Source organism: Aedes albopictus, chromosome 1, assembly GCF_035046485.1.
Source record: "Aedes albopictus strain Foshan chromosome 1, AalbF5, whole genome shotgun sequence".
NCBI classification, from domain to species: Eukaryota; Metazoa; Arthropoda; class Insecta; order Diptera; family Culicidae; genus Aedes; species Aedes albopictus.
This window is the reverse complement of record NC_085136.1, coordinates 62,017,300-62,038,465: the sequence shown is the minus strand read 5'-3', so window position 1 is coordinate 62,038,465 and position 21,166 is coordinate 62,017,300. Positions and strand designations below refer to the sequence as shown.

The window sequence follows — 21,166 nt, the reverse complement described above, 5'->3', positions numbered from 1 at the left end:
CATGCGGCATCTCAAACATCGTGATTTTCAAAATACATCATTCTGGGCTTATATTGCGTTATCTGAAATACTGTTGGCCATTGTAGAACCGGTATTTAGATTTCCCGGGAATCGGTTCCGGTGGTTCCAGGGTCAATTTTTCGAAGATAAACACCAGGAATTCCTACGGAAATTCCTGCAGAAATTCCTCTGAAAATTCTTCTAGGAATTCCTCCGGAAATTCCTCCATGAATTCCACCAGGAATTCCTACGGATATTCTTCCAGCAATTCCTACGGAAGTTCCTCCAGGAATTCCTACGGAAGTTCTTCCAGGAATTCCTATGGAAGTTCTTCCAGGAATTCCTCTGGAAATTCCTCCAGGAATTCCTCCGGAAATTCCTCCAGGAATTCTTTCGGAAATTCGTCCAGGAATTCCTCCGGAAATTCCTCCAGGAATTCCTCCGGAAATTCCTCCAGGAATTCCTCCGGAAATTCCTCCAGGAATTCCTCCGGAAATTCCTCCAGGAATTCCTCCGGAAATTCCTCCAGGAATTCCTCCGGAAATTCCTCCAGGAATTCCTCCGGAAATTCCTCCAGGAATTCCTCCGGAAATTCCTCCAGGAATTCCTCCGGAAATTCCTCCAGGAATTCCTCCGGAAATTCCTCCAGGAATTCCTCCGGAAATTCCTCCAGGAATTCCTCCGGAAATTCCTCCAGGAATTCCTCCGGAAATTCCTCCAGGAATTCCTCCGGAAATTCCTCCAGGAATTCCTCCGGAAATTCCTCCAGGAATTCCTCCGGAAATTCCTCCAGGAATTCCTCCGGAAATTCCTCCAGGAATTCCTCCGGAAATTCCTCCAGGAATTCCTCCGGAAATTCCTCCAGGAATTCCTCCGGAAATTCCTCCAGGAATTCCTCCGGAAATTCCTCCAGGAATTCCTCCGGAAATTCCTCCAGGAATTCCTCCGGAAATTCCTCCAGGAATTCCTCCGGAAATTCCTCCAGGAATTCCTCCGGAAATTCCTCCAGGAATTCCTCCGGAAATTCCTCCAGGAATTCCTCCGGAAATTCCTCCAGGAATTCCTCCGGAAATTCCTCCAGGAATTCCTCCGGAAATTCCTCCAGGAATTCCTCCGGAAATTCCTCCAGGAATTCCTCCGGAAATTCCTCCAGGAATTCCTCCGGAAATTCCTCCAAGAATTCCTCCGGAAATTCCTCCAGGAATTCCTCCGGAAATTCCTCCAGGAATTCCTCCGGAAATTCCTCCAGGAATTCCTCCGGAAATTCCTCCAGGAATTCCTCCGGAAATTCCTTCAAAAAATATTCTGGGAATTCCTCCAACATTTCTTCCAGGAGTTCCTTCGAAAATTCCTCCGAGAATTTCTCCAGGAATTCTCCCTGTAAATTCTTGCGGTAGTTTCTCCTGGAATTGCCTCAAGAGCTCCTCCAGAAGTTCTTCAAGGAATACTTGTAGGAGCCCCTCCGGGTGTTCCCCCAAGAATTCTTCCAGGGAGTTCCACCAATATTTTGCGGGAGGAACGCCTCGAGGAACTTTCAGAGGAATTCGTGGAGGAATTTCCGGAGGGAATCCTGGAGTAATTTCCGGAGGGAATCCTGGAGTAATTTCCGGAAGAATTCCTGGAGGAATTTCCGGAGGAATTCCTGGAGGAATTTCCGGAGGAATCCACGGAGAAATTTTTGGAGGCATCCCTGGAGGAATTTCCGCAGGAATCCCTGGAAGAACTTCTGTAGGAATTCCTGGAAGTACTTCCGTAGGAATTCCTGGAAGAACTTCCGTAGGAATTCTTGGAAGAACTTCCGTAGGAATTCCTGGAAGAACTTCCGTAGGAATTGCTGAAAGAATTTCCGTAGTAATTCCTGGTGGAATTCCTGGAGGAATTTCCGGAGGAATTCCTGGAGGAATTCCCGGAGGAATTTCCGGAGAAATCCCTGGAGGAATTTCCGGAGGACTTCCTGGAGGAATTTCCGGAGGAATTCCTAGAAGAATTTTCAGAGGAATTGCTGTGGGAACTTCCGTAGTAATTCCTGGTGTTTATCTTCGAAAAATTGATCCCGGAACCACCGGAACCGATTCCCGGGAAATCTGAATACCGGTTCTACAATGGCCAACAGTATTTCAGATAACGCAATATAAGCCCAGAATGATGTATTTTGAAAATCACGATGTTTGAGATGCCGCATGACGGTATTGAACCACTTTCAAAACTTGGCCCGGGAACTGGATTCCGGAAAATCCGAATACCGATTCCATAATGGCCAAATGTATCCTAAGTGGCCAACCATTATGATAAAGCGCCATAATTTTCAAAATCATGAAGTTTGATATGTCGCATGATGGTGTTTGTTTATTTTCGAAAATTGGACCCCGGAACCACCGGAACCGATTCCCGGGAAATCCGAATACCGGTTCCAAGATGGCCAACAGTATTTCAGACAACGCCAAAACAGCACAGAATGATGCATCTTGAAAAATCATGAAGTTTGAGGTGTCGCATGATGGGATTGAATCATATTCAAAAATTGACCCCGGAACCGGTTCCCCGGAACATCCGTAAAACGGGTTCCAAGGCACGTAGTGACCGGGATGGACTTCTAGACAATTTTTTCTATCATTCTAGTGCACTTAGGTCTGAAAACTAAACGGCTCTCATATCGAAAATTTACTTTTTCCAAAATGGCCAAATCGAATGACCCATTTTGATTCCGGAATAACTCCGGAACCAGATGGCCATTCCAACAATCCTTAGCAAATCCTTAAAATAGAAGGATATCCGCTTATTGTGTCAAAATTTGGTCGAAAAATATTGAAAAACAAAAAAGTTATAACGAAAAGAGTATTTTTTCGCACTCTCGTTAGGGGGGGTTGGTAACGGAAGGGTTAGTACATCTTATGAATAATTTGCATAGCCAACACTAAACATATGTGTTTTCTTCAATCGAGGTGAAATATTGTGTGATCGTTCTCGGCTAACCTAACACATATACATAAAAAAGAAAGGTCTTACTCGGCTTGATCTAGAGTCTGTTTATGATAGAGGCCCGCAGAGAAAAATCATACATTACGTCCATCGTTTTTCGGGAGTTCTAAACACCCCCTTCTGTCATGCCATTCATACTATATCTAATGCACGTACTACACGTACACTTTTCTGGAGCCCAATCTTCTCCTCAAAATGTTGGACGTAATTTTTAAACGTCCCCAGTGTGAAACTCGATGAATTATCAAGTCGGCTACCTATCGAGAGTACCAGCAATTATTCAAACCGAATGCCCATAAGAAATGTTCGTGATTGGCCAAAATAGCAACCAAACGTGAGAATGTGGCCTAAACTAATGCTGTACTTCTGGTCAACGTCGTTTTTATACCAAAAGCAAATAGAGACTAGGCCATTTGGGAAGAGGAGCCTATTTTGGGCACCTTCCACTGTAACTCGGACAAATTTACATCAATTGACATACACGTTGCTCACCATGTACAAAAACTTAAGCCAAATGTTATACCGCATTTAGTTCACCACTGGACTGCGCACTGAGTCTTCATAAGTGCGAAAACGTAAATAAAACTGCGCGATTGCATCAAATCAAAATGATGTCTTCGGCGCACTAATTCTTCGATGTATGCTGAATAAGTGGTCTGAAGACACCGAGTTGATTGGATGCTATCGCGCACTTTTATTTGCGTTTTCGCACTCTTGAAAACTAGTGCGATAGTCCAGTAGTGAACTAAATACGCTATATAAAATAAACTGAGTTACAGCGTAAGGTGCACAAAATAGGTCCCTACCCAAATGATCCCAGACTCTATTAGTTTTTCTGCATTTTTCCTACCTACAAAATAAAGATTGAAGCTTTTCATTTGACATATTGGTATTTTTTATAATTTTTTTTGATTATTTAAAAAAATCTCTTAGACTGGCTAAAACCGGCGAATGTATCATATATGAAATTCTTGCATTAGGTTTCGTGCAACTTTTTTTTGATGAACTCAATTAGAAATCAAAATTTGTCTAAGTTTGTAGAAGAAGAAAAATAACATTAAAAAGAAGTTATCTTTGCGGGACTCTGCCAGGCTTTTACAGGCTTCAGTTTGATCTTTTGCAACTTTAACTCACATAATATGAAAAAAACAAGCTTTTATTGACGTAAAACCCAACTTCCTCCGAACTGTTCTGATACTAATAAAAACCGTTAAATATGTTTACAGATAACGATATAACTACCGTACACACGTTTTTGATGCTGTCGCAAGAAATGGTCATGTCAACACTACAAATGAAACTTGGTTCGTGGTTGAGGATTCAAAGGCTTCAGCAAGAATTTCGAGAATCTGGAATACTTTCAGAGGTACATATGCTAACTATACAATCTATTCTACTCTAATAATGCATGATTATTTCTCGTTTATTTCTCTAAGACAACATCAGCATCTTTGAACAACAGCGATCAAAACCTTCTGGATCCATCCATTGACAAGGACGCAGTAATAAAAGTGCTGGAATCAAGTAGCGAATGTCAGAAGTTATTGAGAGGAAAATTGGCAGAAGGAGCGACGTTATTGAAGAAGGAGAAACATAAGATCAATCGAACACTATGCGACCATTTCTTTGCGAATGAAATAAATGCTGGAAGGTACTTTTAAAATGAGATATAAAACACCAACTCATTTTTTATACTGTTTTATCTACTATTTTAGATCAATTACATCTGCAACAAAAAGGAAGCTTGCTCAATCTATCATCACGGCTTTTGATTGCCTGGCTTGCAACTCTGAAGAAAAACCAGCAGAGGTAATTGTTAAAAGTCCAATTTAAATTGGCACCATACTAACAACATTTTTTTAATTTTGTTACTAGTTTGATTTTAGCAGAAATGCTTTCCAAACAAATTTTGGCATGTAATCAAAAATTCCAAAAGCTTACCATGACAAAATACATTTCTATGTTCCATGGAAACACAATAGGGGGACTCGCTGAACAGCGTAAACTTCTGATTAATTTTTGCGCATTTACACTACCCGTCATAAGTACGGACTCACAAAAAGTATTGCAACAATATTGCATCACCCTGACTCACCTCGATATCTCTAAACCAGAACACCAGAAAAAATGCCGCCTTCAGAAAAGTTGTTGCTTTTGGTCTTCTGAATAACTTACCTGAAGACAGCATCTTTGTAAGTCCAAAGGTTTTGGAGATATCGAGGTGAGTCAGGGTGATGCAAAATTGTTGCAATTCTTTTTGTGAGTCCGTACTTATGACGGATAGTGTAGTTCGTCACTGGACAGTCTTCATAAGTACCAAAACGTTAATAAAAATGCGCGATTGCATCAAATCCAGTTGATGTCTTCGGCGCACTATTTCTTTGATTTATGCTGAATAAGTACTCTGAACACACTAAGTTGATTTGTTGCAATCGCGCACTTTTATTGACGTTTTCGCACTATTGAAAACTCGTGCGATAGTCCAGTGGTGAACTAAATGCGCTATATTATCATCAGGAACTGTTTCAAAAACACTTTCCGATGGCCTACAGAGAAGGTAGTTAGAACAGGTAATATTGTCGGGCCACCACCAAACCATACAATCAAGTCGCGACGTGACCCAACTCGCGACGTTTTGAAATAATGCCAAAAGTAGTGCGCATCCTTCCCGTTGTAGTAAGCAACACAGCGCAGTAGATGCGAAACAAGTGCGACACTTATGGACCAAGAAAATGGCAGTTTTTGATTAAATGTCTGTCTTGATTCCAATCGGATAGACAATATTGTTCTCTGATTGCCGTTGCGATGCTTTTGGAGAATCACGCAAAGTTTGCTATTAACTGAAAGATCTTAGAAGATTGATGTTTATTATTCGATGCAATTATTAAATGAAATTTGTTAACCCTCCCATGGTTGCACTAGGGCTCCATCAATTTTCGACGAACTCGGGACAAACCTTGAGACAAACGGAATTATATGAATATGATGCAAATATTTTTAGATTGTTACCAACTACTTACTATTTGTTTCAATAGTGGAACTATTGATAATCAAATAAAAAACTATTGATTTACAACTAAATATGTTTTAATTGATTTCCAAAAATTGAGCTTATCTGCAATAACTTTTGTTCAAGCCCTTTTTTTCTGAAACGCTTCAGCTCATTACTTCAACTCTAGTACTTCACCGATCGTGTCCTATTGTTCTATTTCTGTACGAATCACTCATTAGTGTTTAGTGAATATTTACCAAGAATATTTTGGTGCATATAAAGCACACTGTGATTTTGAAGAGCTAGAAGACAATATGGTGGGAAGCTCGCTGTCGCTTCTATCTACACATGAACAATGGAAACTCTGATACAAACTGATGTTTCTTGAACAATTTGTATATATAAATGAATTTTTATGTAAATTTGATAGGTATTGGACTATTTGACAAGTGGTCGATGGGCCACTAATGATTACATTTGCTCACCACTGCCACCATTCGATTCCTCAACCAAACAATTGGCGCTTACGTTACCGTGACAATATATTTACTGTATTTATGTACTGTAATTTATTCTGAGAGCTACATCCAATTCTGTGTGATATTATAGTTTATTTATTTCTATATTTATTATATAATTTATTTCAGGCTGAGTTCTTCTGGGAGCACAATGGACAAACTACAGGGGAACATACAGGCTTTATTCACTTCTGGGTGCGTAACAAGCAAGCCCAAGCGCCACCGACTGTGAGGAAGAAGCGCAAAAGTTTCGTCAATTTGAGCCGCGAAGTGTCAGAAGCTGTGGACGAACTTATGGAGTTGGATGAGACCGCCGATTTTACAACCGTCGAACAACTAATGGAATCTACATTCCACTATCGAGATGGGCTGCGCAACCGGAAAGTGCAGTGCAATGAGCTGTTGACTCAGTTCCCACATTTCATATTCTATGAAGGCCAATTGGTAATTATTAGAACACCTTGTACTGTAGTATGTTTTAAAAAACAATATTTTTTTGCGCAGTCTTCCAACAAATTTATTAGTTCAGATTGACATTGAATAAGGTCAAAAGTAACATGATTCGATTTCTCTTTACCGAACCTCTCTTCTTTAAATTTACGTGCAACTCATTCTACAAAAAATAAAGAGTTTTCTCGCCCAAATTTTTATCTGATTATGAAATACGATCAGCTTGTTTTTTGGCCCATGGAACAACCTCATCATTTTTAAATCGGTTTGAGCTTAAGATAAATGAGAAAACTGCATTTTTTATTTTTCTTTTTTATTCACACTTATTCAAACTGAATCTATAAAAATCAACTGGTTTAATAGGACTCAATCAGTGAAGTACTAGATTTAAAGTAGTGAGCTGGATTTTTGTATGGTGAGATCAATTCTCCATTTCTGCAATGATATTGTGCAAACAGCATGGGTATTATGATTTCTGGCCTAATTTTATGCTATTTGAGCAAAAATTTGGGTAACTGTGCTGTTGAAGTTGCAAGAAATGAATAATACAACAACACAGTTACTCAAACAGTATCGAATTAGGTAAGAAACCATAATACCCACACTGTTTGCACCAATTCATTGCAGAAATGGAGAACACCATACAAAAATCCAACTACTTTCAATCTAGTATACTTCACTGATTGCGTCCTATTACAAGACAAATTAACAATTTATGACGTTACTTTTTTTAGATTCATTACGAGTTTGAAATGATGTTCCCGGATAAAGAAGCCACGCGATTGTTTTCAACTATTGTGCCGTTATGCCTCGTTTTGAATCAGTTCTATGATGAAATTGCTAGTGGTGAGTAAATTGTTGATTAGCAACTGCGAGTAAATCAAAACTGATTCCTTCTCCAGATTTATTTAATTTTCTCTGTCTTTTTCCAGTGCTAGTTAAAGCATTTTATTCTGATTTTTTATTCCAGTTGGCGTAAAAGCTCTTTTGAAAATCATGGCCGAACTAACCCACCAGGGTAACGTAAGAAAATCTAACCCTTCAAATCTACCACCATTGGAAGATTTTGCGTCAGTGTTTGTGAGGTGGAAACAAGATCCAGAAGATGAAATGGAGGGATCTGAAGTGCCTTTCATTTTCTGCGATACGGTTGCCTTCGCAGAGGGCGCGTATTTCGTTGTGTTGGAGAAAGGAGCCATCGCTTGCGGGACAGACTTTTTCATCGCGTTGGATTTACTATTGAAGGCGATGAAAGTGCTGAATATTAGTGTACCGAGTAAAGCTAAGAAAACTGTTGATTTTTTTTTATGTTTTTGTTTACAAAATTCTTAAACACAGCCGTGTGGCTCGTGTCAACGATTTATGCGATCATTTAAGCAAGGCTGCCGATGCACTTCCTTAACTTACTCGTAAAGTCTGATGTATCAAAGTCCTAAATATTTGTGTTTCAAGCTAAGCTACAGTCTACAGTCTTATTTTTTTGTTATGTTGATGAAATGTAGAAACATAGCGATGTAGCTCGTGCTAATGATTAATTAAGTCAGATTTTTTGTTATGTTTATAAAATGCTAAAAGAAAGCCGTGAAGCACGTATTAATGAACAATCAGTCATTTAAGCAAGGCTGCCGATACACTTCATAAACGTGTAACATCACACTTCATGAAATTGAAAATAAAAACTTGGTTAAATACAATAGTTAACTAATAAACCCAACAGATTGTAAATGCTACTGAGTAAAACTATTTTGTTGCCAGTTTCGATTAAAACCCAACTCCCGATCAGAGCTATATGTCAGTTATATATTATTGCACTATTGGATAGCATATAAATGTAATTTACAGGAGAAATTCTGGTATTCCAAAGCTGAAAATATGTCGTTACCTAACCTCACATTTGGTTGCCAATAAGAAGCAGTAGCATTTTCAATGTGGTGGCTGTGATATCTGTTTTAGATCTGGAAATATCGAAAACCATTCATTTCCTTGAATTAGGGTTAGGTAGCATGAGCAATTTCTCTAAATCGAGCAATCTTCGATGACGAAAATTATCATGTTACTAATACCCTAATTTGGTTAGAAAACTTCAATTATATTTAAAACGAATCAAATAAGTAAAATAAAGCAATTTAGGATTATACCCATATTAATCTGTGAGCAAATATGTGAAAGTTATACTTTTTCCGTTATAAATCAAAGTTATACTAGGCCAGTATTGTTCGCGTTTAAACTTGACCTGGGGTCAACCAGGCGAATAGTGATTTAGCGTGGGATGTATACTATTTAGTATAGATTTTTTTCTGAGTGTACACTCAGAAAAAAATCTAAACTATTTAGTATAAATCCCACACTAAATCCATTTCACCTGGTTGACCCCAGGCTAAGTATATGTTCAACTTATACAGCTCAGTATAACTTCGATTTACACGTAGTCTAGTATAGGATAGCTATATCGAACCATGTATAACCAGAGTTTATTGAAATGTTGCTTGGTTTTGATTGTTTATTTTCTTGAAAGCAAAAAGAAAAAGCTAATCAATTAAGCGTGTCGTTTATTTTGAACAATATTTACAAGTATGTATGAAAACCGGCGTCAGAACTGCAACAACGATCGAAAAGGGATGCATCCTCGTCATGGTTTTCCCGAACCTCCTCTGCGTCGAAAACACTGTTGCAAAAATACATTGAACGAACTCTCCGTCTGTCGTTGCGGAATTAGCTTTTGCGGTCTCTAGCGGCAAACGGTGGTCCCTGCAACAGCTCTTGGAAATGCTGGCCTGTCTCCTTTTCTGGCGCTTTCAGTTCCGATAGGTTCCGACAAGGGTTCCGATGTGTCCTTGCGCTTGATGCTCTCTGCCGCATTGGAACGGAACTGGCGTTGCTGCTGGTTTCTGTCGTGCCGGTGCCGGAGGAGTCTAAAACACAGAATACGCTTGATTTCAAGTTGATTTTATGCAGCATAAAGGTACTTACCATATACTGGCGTTTTCGATAAGCTGTTCTCAGGAAACCAAAGACCAGCGGTGGTAATTATCATTTCTTAAAAATACGTAAAAGCCACAAAGACTGTCCTGCTGACTCGAAAAGTTCTGGAAAACTTAAACACGCTAACACATATTTTCGCAAAAATCTGGTAAAGATTAAATTACTAGACTAATACAGTATAAATGTTAAACTTGGGTATGTGTAAACCCAATAAAAGTTAAAATTGTATAACTTTTAATCTGTCTCTGATTTTTTATATTTCTGAGTGTAGGTGAATTACCGTGCCTCATGGTTACTTGGGGAAGCGAAGAGTGAACAGCCGTCTGAATGGCAACACTGTTTCTGTTATGATTCCATCACCCTGATGTTGGCAACTGCCGCAAAGAACATTCTTCCATCCATCATGGGTAGTACGCTATTACTGATTATTTCCAATTCGCTTGAACCAAGACTTGAGATAGTCCTTTAGGATCCTTTTGTCCGTAAAATGCAAGATATTTCTCATCATTAAAAAAAAAAAACATCAGCTTGGAAACAAAAAGGGCCGCGAGTGACATGCATGCCCTTATCTTGACAATCTAAATACAATCTACGACTCATTTCGTGAGTAGTCCACTATGACTAATGTCTAATTAGGCTCCAAACGTCAAAACGCTTAACAGCTTTGCAGTACCTACGATCTACGTGTCATATACCAAGCATGAGATTAGGTGCAAAGCACCTCCAATAATTGGATTGTCCCGTTAACACGGGTCCGTCAGCGCGCCGCGCCAACTGCGATCAAAAGAAAATATCAAAATTTCACGGACAATAAATAAATGCAGCAGCGCCGCCTGCCGTCGCAGCGAGAGGGCCAACGGCCAAGACCCGGACTCGATTGTGCCCAATTTCTTTACTTTTCGGGCGGACGTTACGCCTGAACTCCCTTTTCGGTCAACTTTCTTCTCGCGAACGCGCGCATCGCAGATGAGCGAGCGCCCACTCGCAGCGCGAGCACGAGAGAAAGGTTACGAAAACGGAAAATTTATACACGATGAACTTGACTGAATAACTAACAGAACTGCGATGGACACTATACTGGACGAGGACGGACTAAAGAGCCACATGAGGGCTGTAAATAATAAGAGGCGAATTGATTGAGAGAACGATTAAATCATAAAAAAGGTGTTATTCGAAGAACACGCAGAACACGATGAGTTTGAATCACGTGTTTGGAGCAGTTTCACGCAAAATAGTAGGCACTGATATTTCGAATAAGTAAGTCTGATTCTGATTGGAAATAGATCCGCTCTAGTGTCAAAATTTTCAGACTGAGTGAATTCGGCTCATCGGTGGATAAGTACATGAACTTATCATCAATGAACCAAATTCACTCGGTCCGAGAATTGTGACACTAGAGCGGGGTCGTTTCCAATCAGAATTGGAGATTCTGATTGGAAATGGCACCGTTCTATAGACGAGTGCACCGATGAACTGAATTCATCGCGGTCCGTGAATTTTAACACTAGAGCGGGGCCATTCCCAATAAGAAATTGTTCAATTCAGATTGGAAATCGTTCACTTCTGCCTGGAAGCGACCCCACTTTAATGTCAGACCGCGATGAATTCAGTTCATCGGTACACTCGTCTATAGTGATGCATATGCATATAGTTAATTCACTAGCTCATATTTTTGCAACTTCATCGCGAAAACTAGTTGCAATAAATTAAACAAATCTTTAGCTGGGTAGAAGTTGTTGAGAGTCGACTCCGCTGTGGTGTCAAAATTCGCTGCCCGAGTGAACTTCCAGCGGGCGGTGCACTCGTCTATCCACCAATGAACCGAATTCATTTCGGTCTAAGAATTTTGACACTAGAGCGGAGCCATTTCCAATCGAAATCGTCCAATTCTGATTGGAAACGACCCCGCTCTAGTGTCAACATTCTCGGACCGAGTGAATTCGGTTTGGTGATATGTTCATGGACATATCCACCGGTGAACCGAATGAACTTGTCCACGGTGACGTCACACGCCAACGAACAGCAAGATATGAAACGGTAACTGCGGGTCGTGTTGACACTGCTCGCATGGACTTATCCACCGATGAACCGAATTTATCGCGGCCCGAGAATTTTGACACTAGAGTGGGGTCTGTTCCAATCAGAATCGTCCAATTCTGATTAGAAACGGCCCCGCTCTAGTGTCGAAATTCTCGGACCGTGATGAATTCGGTTCATCGGTGGATAAGTCCATAGACGAGTGCACCGATGTACTGAATTCATCGCTGTTCGAGAATTGTGACACTAGAGCGGGGCCATTTCCAATCAGAATTGTTCATCTGGCGAGATCCCGTGTACATCCAGTGAACTTTCGGTCGCACTAGAGTGGGGCCGTTTACAATCAGAATTAGACGTTCTAAATGTTGTACATCGTGATGAACGTCACTCAGCTGCATCACAGTTGACTGTCTTGCCCAGTGCCTGCTTTGTTGAGAAATTAAGTTTTCATTTAATGAAAATGCTTGTGAACCACGCACGCTCTTTTCAATCAACACTTCCCTCCAAACGATAGTGTTCGCCTTCCTCGGAGTTGATAATAGGCGAAGAGCGTGCGGTTATTGCGCTATTTTTACGGCTCAATTTGGGAAGATCACACTCGGATTGTTCCCATTCGGATCGGACTGATGGCATATTGATTAGACAAATTATGCGAGGCGCAGTGTAGCAAGCGGCTAGCTGTTAAACCCTAATGATTTTATTTGAATTGAAATCCATTGAGTTTTAATTAATTGCCTCACACCAATTCATAATCAGTTTTAAGGTTTAGAGTTTTTTTATTGGACAATGAGAAGAAAATAATGTTAGTCGCAGTCGGGTTCTTTCGACATTTGGAGATTCGGTTCGATAACTGCATTGAAAAATCAGTTAGACGTCAGTGACCGATAAGTAGAGACTATTTCCGTCAAATTTAAACTTATGTTTCTATGTACTTTTTTCTATGTTCGTTTTATTTGCACATTATAATTTCTTTCACATTCGTGAAGAATAGAATATTTTTTTTGCAATTTACAAATTAACTTTCCGGTTAAAGAATGGCTTATTTCCCCGCTTGTCCACAACGTATTATTGCAACAATTTGGAATGAACTTTTGATTCATACTTGTTCGTCTCATTTACGATGTTTCACAGTTCCTTGTCAATCCTTGTCAAAAATGCACAGTGGTTTGCAACTCTCTGACTTTCGGATTGGCAACAAGTGGAAAAGCGTAACTGGAACTCTTATGTGTAGATATGGTGTTCTACTTTCTGTAAAAATGAAACAGCAAACTCGCGTATCATGCCTCGGCCATGTGTGCTTGTCAATGACGCAATTTTCGCTATACAGTATCGATTCGCTTGTTAGATGGGCTGTCTCAATGGTTGGATGTTCACTGGTTGGGACAAAACCCAAGTAAAAAGCACTGTCAATGTCAAAAACGATGTCAAAACGAGTTTGACGTCTGACCGCCGTCGCATCGCAGCTCCTATGTACAGAACGTTTGTGCAAGTATGTGAGTGTTTTGTGACGTATTTCTCGTCACTTGCGTGTGTCTACAGCAATTTGAGTGGTTGTCAGTTGCCCTAAAGAACGAACACGATTCGACGATTCGCTAATCGGGTCGCCGTCGTGACCTAACCAGCGAATCCAGGCTGTATACGCTAGCCGCTGCGAAGTCATGTGCGATATTCGGCTGTGATATTAATAAACTCGGGCCGAGTTTAACCGTTATGTGGCCGGCAAACTTTTTGCTTTTTTCTACACCGTGTATTTTAAATGGGTGCTGGGTACCCGGGTACCCTGCCGGCCACATAAGGGTTAAATGGGTGCAAATGTCGCAATATATCTCGAGATAGAATGAGCTGGAAATGTAACGTTTTGAGCAAAGTTGTTCAGTTAGCTAAAATCTATCTTGCAACAGCGACCTGGGTCCGCGATACGTCCGCTAGGTGGTACCAGTGTAAAAAATGTTCAAACATTATGTCTCAGAATCCTGATGAGGTAGAATGATACCGTCTTCGACAAAGTTATGTTGCAAGCTAAGAACTATCGGACCGTTGGGTCTTTGGTTCGGGATGCCGGCAAGGTTTTGAAGTAAGCTAAGAACTGTATGTCAATTGAGTCTTTGGTTATGTTGGTAGATTCGGTTAACAACCCAACTGCAAGTATACAATTACTTATTTTACCCTATTCCACCTTTTTAAACAGTATTGTTTCAGATTGCTACAAGTTTGTTTATACCTTGTTATACTTGGGATTGGTCCCAATCAAATATTGTTAATGCGTTTGTTTTTCATGGAATTGTTCCGGGAATTCCACCAGACATTAATCCATGCATTCCTCTTGAAATTCCTTTAGGGATTTTTTCAGGGATTCCTTCAGAGATATGCCCAGGTATTCGTCTATGGAATCCATTCAGGGCTTTATCCAGGAATTTCTCAATACAGTGATTTTGAATCTCTCCCATTGGACTGCTCTTAACATTCTACGAAGGGATTCATTTGAGAGTACTTCTAGGGATTCCTCGGCGGGTTTTTAGGGGAATTTACTCTATAGGAATCCCACATAACCAAATGTCTATCACAGGTATTCCTGTAAGGATTACTCAAGGTATTTTTAAGGGGATTCATCCAAAAATTTCACCAGAGATTTCTCTATAAATCACATCGAGGATTCACCCAGAAATGCTGGTAGAAATTTCACCTCAGGGATTCCACCGGGTACTTCTCTTGGAATTCTCCTAGGGATTTGAACAAGGGGGTTCTAAAAGGAATTCGTTAAACACTTATTCAGGAATTCCACTAGGAATTCTTCCAGGGGTTTCTCCAAGAACTCACCAGGGGTTCCAAGGATTTACAGATCCCTTCAAAGATTTCTGTAGGGATTCCATCAGTGATTCCTCCTTATATTTTATCATGCACTCTCTAGGAATTCCTCCAATAGTTTATCGAGGAATGTGTTCCACCATTCCACCAAGGATTTGTCCTGAAATTCCTCTAGGGTTTATCAAGGAATTCTTCTGGAAATTCCTTCAGAAACTCTTCCAGAAGTTACGGAAACATCTCCTTAAAATACGCCGAGAATTGTTCGAGGAATTTTTCAAGTATCTAAAGAAATTTCCTCTAGGATTTCTGTAGGAATTCAGTACTTAGTAGTGTTGATAGGGGTGAGTGTAGGTATTTGTGAATATTGTTCGTGTTTTTCATATGCTTTTGAATACTTTTCATACTTTTGAACCCCTCTGCCAATTTGCATGAAATTTTCCCAGAAGATAGGTGATAATGTGAATAGTTAGGACCAGTCTTGTTAGAGATCACAGTCATTTACACCTTTTCGTCGATATTCGGCTGCCTTTGTCTCCGACATTCGCAACACAAGCAATCAAACTACCGTACGAAACAAAAATGTCAAATGAATGCACTTGACCACGATTGCGTCTTCGGGAGACGGTTCGGCTTTTGTTATTCCTGTCTTCTTCCACAATGAGAGCTGTGATGGCCATATGTGTGTCGTATTCAATTCAACAAACATGAATAAACTAATATTAACATTCATAATCGGAATTGGCTGCAATCCATGCGAAAAGCTAGAATTAGACAAATGTCATCGTGTCAGACGACATTGATTTGGCCCTTTTGTATGTTTATTGATCTTCATCCTACCGCTCGTGTTGTGTGTAAGAGGTAGCGGTAGCGCATAAATGTAACAGAGCAAGCTGACACCCGACTGCGGCATCGAAATGAAGGTAGTAAAAAATGTCGAATGTTTACAAGACTGATTGGGACAGTACTATCGGAACAATAACAATAAGGATTACTCACGTATGGCTGTCTAAGGGGAAAACCACGGTTAATGGCAATGTATGTTCTAACTGTAAAGTTCTTCAGCAGAGTGCATCGATTTTTTGACAATTTGAAGATACAACCATATGCAACCAATAATGCATACTTACAGGTCTGTGTTCAAAATTTCTGCTATTAAAAAAAAAAACACTAGACCGTCTTCGGCCAGAGGCCGCACAGACTGAACATTACTAACATTAAACAACGGACAACACATATAACACCCAGTGGCCAAGTGGAGAATTTTTCGTTTGACGAAAAGTTTTCCCCGACTGGAGCGGGAACCGAACCCACACTCCAAGGCTTACAAGACACCTAAACAACTGACGCCGCTAACCGCTCGGCCACGAAGCCCACATTTCTGCTATTTCCTTTACCAATTTCAAAATATTAAACGTTAGCGTTAGCAAGCTAAAGTGATGTACATAATTTGCACTTACTATTTCTGGGATACAACCAAAAAAATGTACCAATTTCCATGGAATTTTTCCGGTGAAATAAGCACATATGAAGCACAAATTAAGCATTTTTTGTCGTATCCTTCATAAAGTAACTGACGTGGCTTAAGACCCCAGTACACAGGGTCAAATATTTGTCCAAAAAGAAACCAGTGCTCAAATATCTTGTTTGACACGATCGAATTTTCATTATAGTGTCAAGTAGTCATTATATAGTGCTAAGTAGATGTTTAATAGTGCATTCCTTGTCAAATATTGGACCCTGTGTACTTGAAGCCTTAGTGTCCAAATTATTAATTGATTCAGGCGTTAGTCATATTCATTCTGTAATAATGTCCCAACTATAATGATGCCAGTTGGATCGTAGCTGGCTGTGCGCGCGAGCGGCAGTGCTTTTAGAGCTGTCCGCGTGTTTCTAGTAAAATATCCTGCCCACCGTATCCTTCTGGCTTAGGCAACCGCAGAGCGTAGCGAGCACGTGGCTCACCCTCTACCGCCACACACCGTTATCTTGTTCAGCGCCAAAGATTATCCTTAGCACTCGTTATTCGAAAACTCCAAATGTTTGCAAGTGTTCTTTGAGCATGGTTTATGTTTCATTTTTATAAAGGATCTGATTCTCGAGATACAGAAGTATGGAATTTTTAGGGCTCACTAACGCCACCTAGCGGATGAACCTTGAACCAACTAGTGCGAAATCGGGTAGCTCTTGATGCCCTGATCAACTTTGCCGAAGACAAACATTGTTATGTAGTCTGGTTGTTGAGAAACAGAAGTTAAAAATTTCTATGGCTCGCTAGCGTCACCTAGTGGATAAGCCTAGAACAAGTTCAGTATCGGATAGCTCATGATGTCCTGATCGACCTTGTCGAAGACGAAATTCTTGTATGTAGTCGGATTGTCGAGATACAGAGGTTTAAATTTTTTATGATTCACTAGCGCCGCCTAACAGATAAAACCAGAACCAACTAGTTCCCTAACGGATAGCTATTGATGTTCTGACCAACCTTGCTGACGACGAAATTCTTCTATGTAGTCTTGAGATACACAGGTTTAAATTTTTAGGACTCACTAGCACCACGCAACGGATAAACCTAGAACCAACTAGTCCACTATCGGATAGCTCTTGATCAACTTTGCTGAACACATTTTGTCTATGTACCTAGTTGGATTCTCAAGTTACGAGCGCGTCGGTATTGGCTACGGCTGTTGACCCTGTTGACGAAACACCTATCAAAGCACAATGTTTCATGATCACTAGCGCCACATTAGAATAACTAGCCACAGAAGTCCAATGTCGCGACTGTTCGTGTGACCAACATCTAGTTTGCCATGCCCTTACAGCGTCAGTAGCGGTACTAGAAGTGTCAAATAAATTTTGTTTACCAAAACAAATTATGCTCTTAAAGCTGGACACTTAAAAGCAATCCATTGTTGCAATAACAGTTATTAATTTAATTAAATTGGAAAAGTGACTACAGCGCCATTGGAGTTCTAGTGTATTTCTATTAGCGCCACCTACTGGAGCGAATACGTACTAAATTACGTACTATCGGAGAGTCCTTGATCTCCTCAACTTTGCTGAAGACACCAGTCTTCCAAAATGCTTTCTCCGCAGTTATCGTTAATGTTACTGATCTATAAATAGATCACTGGGCGTAAATGGGTTAATTAAGCGGTTCGATGGACTTATTGCAAGTTCTTAATTAATCCTTCGAGTGAAAATCAGATTTATTTGAAGAGCTAGAAACTTTAACAAGATAGAACTTGTTTTTTTTTCCAAAAAGTTCAAATAAAACATACAGCCGAAATCGCAGAAAAAGTAAGCTTCGCTCCACTAACTATTCAGTGTCGGTAGCATATAGTTCTGCCAGCAACAGCAGCTCAAACAGCTCAAGAACACTTTACTCTCGGTTCGGCGTGACTTCGTTCGTTCGCCGCGGTTGTTAGTGCCATTATCCAATTTCTGCTGCTTCCACTTGCCGGTCGCATCGCGACCCGGCTTCGCGGCCGGGGATGTAAAATACACAGCGAGCGGGTGTAACTCCCACAAGAAGAAAACATCGCGCACACATACATACAGTCGAAGCACCGCGAGTCAGGCCGGATCTCGTCAACGGATGCAAGCAGAAAGCGAGAAAACTGGGTTCCCAAATCCCAATGTGCGCGGGTTGACCCGGCCGGTGGATGGTGGAGGCGAGGGGATCTGTCTGATGGCGCAGCCAAAGAACCCGAACTCTTTTATTATTCTCTTCCTCCATGTGCTCGTTGTGTGGTTCTCTTCGCTTTCGTATAGCATAGCAAACCAACAGCGAGTAGCAACAACTTGAAGAGGAAATTGGTACAATATGTTCCGTTCCCCACCACAAAATATCTAGAAATGAGAATTACGGCTGCATAGGCGCTTTTGTAAAGTTACGAACAAGATCTAGTAAGCGGTGATCAAAGCCATCTCAAGAAGAAAGTTAAGCAAGAAATACGAAGGTACTTCATCGGTGGAAGTCATGCCTACTATGGACTCTGGATGAAACTGCGATCAAGCAAGATTCATTTCTGCACCAATGACCCAAATCTCTCAGAGTCGGTGGTACATTATGGAATCGGTATTGTCGTCGCGGTTGAAACCCGAAGATTCCCCACACCCGACAATCGAATTTTCTCAAAATCCATACGTGAAACCTAACGTCGGACGTAGTGCGCTGGATGGCGGACCCGGCCTTCTATCCAGCGCACTGTGCCCGACGTACGTCCGACACACGGTTTAGGAGAAAAATAGATTTTCGCGTGCCAAAAATTCCGATTTTCAACTGTACGAACAATACTAGGAATGTTCCAGCCAGGCTTGACAGAAACTCCCTCGCGAGAAAATGAGGAAGCGATTTTGGCGATTTTCTGAGGAGTGAAAATAAAACTCAGAAATCACAACGCAAATCCTCAACAGCACCGAGCGCGAGCTTGCCGCGCAGCGAGGAGTTCGTCCAACACTCATAATTTCTTGTTGCGTTTCTCACGTCCACTCACACTCAAAAAGCTCTCGCGAGTTCCACTCCCATACAAAGAAAGACTCTCGAGGCGAAAATCGCACTCAAAAACCCGAAATAATCATCGACTCTTTTTTCGTTCCCCTCTTCCTCGCTCAGTTTTTATTGCCTCTCTGTTTGGGGTTCATTCGCTCCCTCGCGACGAGGCAAAAGCAAAACACCGCTCTAGAGCATGTGGCAAAACTCTTTTGATTTCGAGGAGGATTATCAAGCCTGGTTCCAGCAACGTCATTTGTGGAATGATGAACCACGAGATCGGTGCTTCTTCTACGGCGAACTAAGCATTTTCAAGGTTGCTAAGACCGGAAAGATACAATGAGCAGACCATGTAGTGACAATGCCGGATAACAACCATACAACATCAGTATTTCTCAACAAGCTGGCACAAGACACGTGTGATGCCGCGTACTGGATAAGATGGACCAATCAAATGCTCAATGCTATAATAACGAACTAAATTTAAAGTTGTACAACAATGTTTGACCACAGACAAACTGACGTAACACTCTTCAAAACGGCTTGCCACATGCATTTAACGATCAATTCAAATTTCATTTGATTTCCGCAATCCTTGCACCAGAGGCGCTACTGTTCGATCGCTTTGACGTTTGCCAGTGTACACGTTGCTGAATGATGCAAACGAAAATTACAGGCGATTTGTGTAATAGTGTGCGTGTGACATAAACGTCAAATCGAAATCATTATGGCCGACAGTATCTCGCGCGGTTCTACCAACAGGTGGCAATGTGCTCATGAAAAAGACACCGGGCAAAAGTTTTTGATGAATTTCCTCTAAAGAGTTACGTCTGTTTGTCTGTGGTTTGACCGAAGATGTTGAATGATGTGCGGTTTCAATGCCTGAATTGAGCCGGATTCAGCATTCACTAAAACGATTACTCAGAGAAGGTACATAACACTCCAATCTCCCCTACAACACTGACTGGCGGCGGCACTATAGGCCACCTCACGGCGAAATTCTATCTCTTTTGCTCCTTCAGAGAGTTTAAAAACAACAGGACCAGTACCTGTCAAAATTGACAGGTGTTGGTCCTGTTGTTTTCTAATTTCCCGTAGGAGAGAAAGAGAGCGATTTCTTGATGACGTCACCGTGCAATGGGCAATAGCAAATAAGAGCTAGTAGAGTTGTAGTAGCTCTATATCTGTATACGCGGAGCAGCAACAGCTTTCTCGGGTTCTTGAAAGTCTGAGCAGCAGCTCGCGCGCGGCGCGAGGTGCATGACCTTCCAACAGCAGCAGCCCCAGCAGTTCTCGCGCTCCATCACCCACACCGCGCAGCTTCATCATCCTCCGAATGATGATGATGGTGATGATATTGAACGGAGACGACGACGGCTTCTGGGATCGATGCACAAGCATGCTTTGCTCAAGTTTGTTCGGTTTGTTCGGATCGGAAGGAAGCAAGCATGGCCTACTGGAGGTGCTCTACGTACGTGCAGGCATAACAAGACCAGTTGGTGCCTACTAGATTTCAGTGGCTCTAGGCTGGAATCATCTCGTCAAGCTCCGCCTGTCTGCATCCTTCATAAATAAAAGCATGTTATCGATCTGTCGCGTATCGTGCACTCTCACATCACATGTGTCGCTGCACATGTGGATATATTTTCCTAGTGTGAAACACCACTTTACATGAGGAGGAACATGAGAACTTATAAATACTGTCAAACTCTGGATTGGACGGCCAAGTTTGACGGACAAAAACAGCTCTTGACAAGAAGTATAACACTGCTAAAAATATTAAAGTCACCCAATCTTGTAAATTTACAAGATTGAAATAAATACCTAGCTGTCAGGGCTAAACTGAACCTCGCTAGTTTGTATGGACCATCTGGACACAGCCGAAGACACCGTCAGGTACGTGGAACAGAG

General features: G+C 41.1%; 2 protein-coding genes across 6 annotated transcripts in view; one reads left to right on the top strand and one right to left on the bottom strand.

Moving 5' to 3' along the window:
• The window catches only part of LOC115254442 (uncharacterized), a 34,909-nt gene extending 25,666 nt beyond the window's left edge, over positions 1–9,243 (top strand). For 3 of the 5 annotated variants that reach the window (XM_062844648.1, XM_062844647.1, XM_062844650.1), the window contains 6 exons: positions 4,206–4,345; positions 4,416–4,630; positions 4,695–4,788; positions 6,619–6,933; positions 7,674–7,785; positions 7,910–9,243. In XM_062844648.1, the coding sequence (XP_062700632.1) occupies positions 4,206–4,345; positions 4,416–4,630; positions 4,695–4,788; positions 6,619–6,933; positions 7,674–7,785; positions 7,910–8,271 (1,238 nt within the window). In that variant the 3' untranslated portion in view covers positions 8,272–9,243. Of the gene's footprint in view, positions 1–2,877; positions 4,346–4,415; positions 4,631–4,694; positions 4,789–6,618; positions 6,934–7,673; positions 7,786–7,871 lie in introns of all 5 variants that reach the window. The other 2 variants (XM_062844649.1, XM_062844651.1) reach the window with 2 other exon arrangements.
• The window catches only part of LOC109401911 (coactosin-like protein), a 111,231-nt gene that overhangs the window by 66,818 nt on the left and 23,247 nt on the right, over positions 1–21,166 (bottom strand). The gene's annotated exons all lie outside the window — the stretch shown is intronic.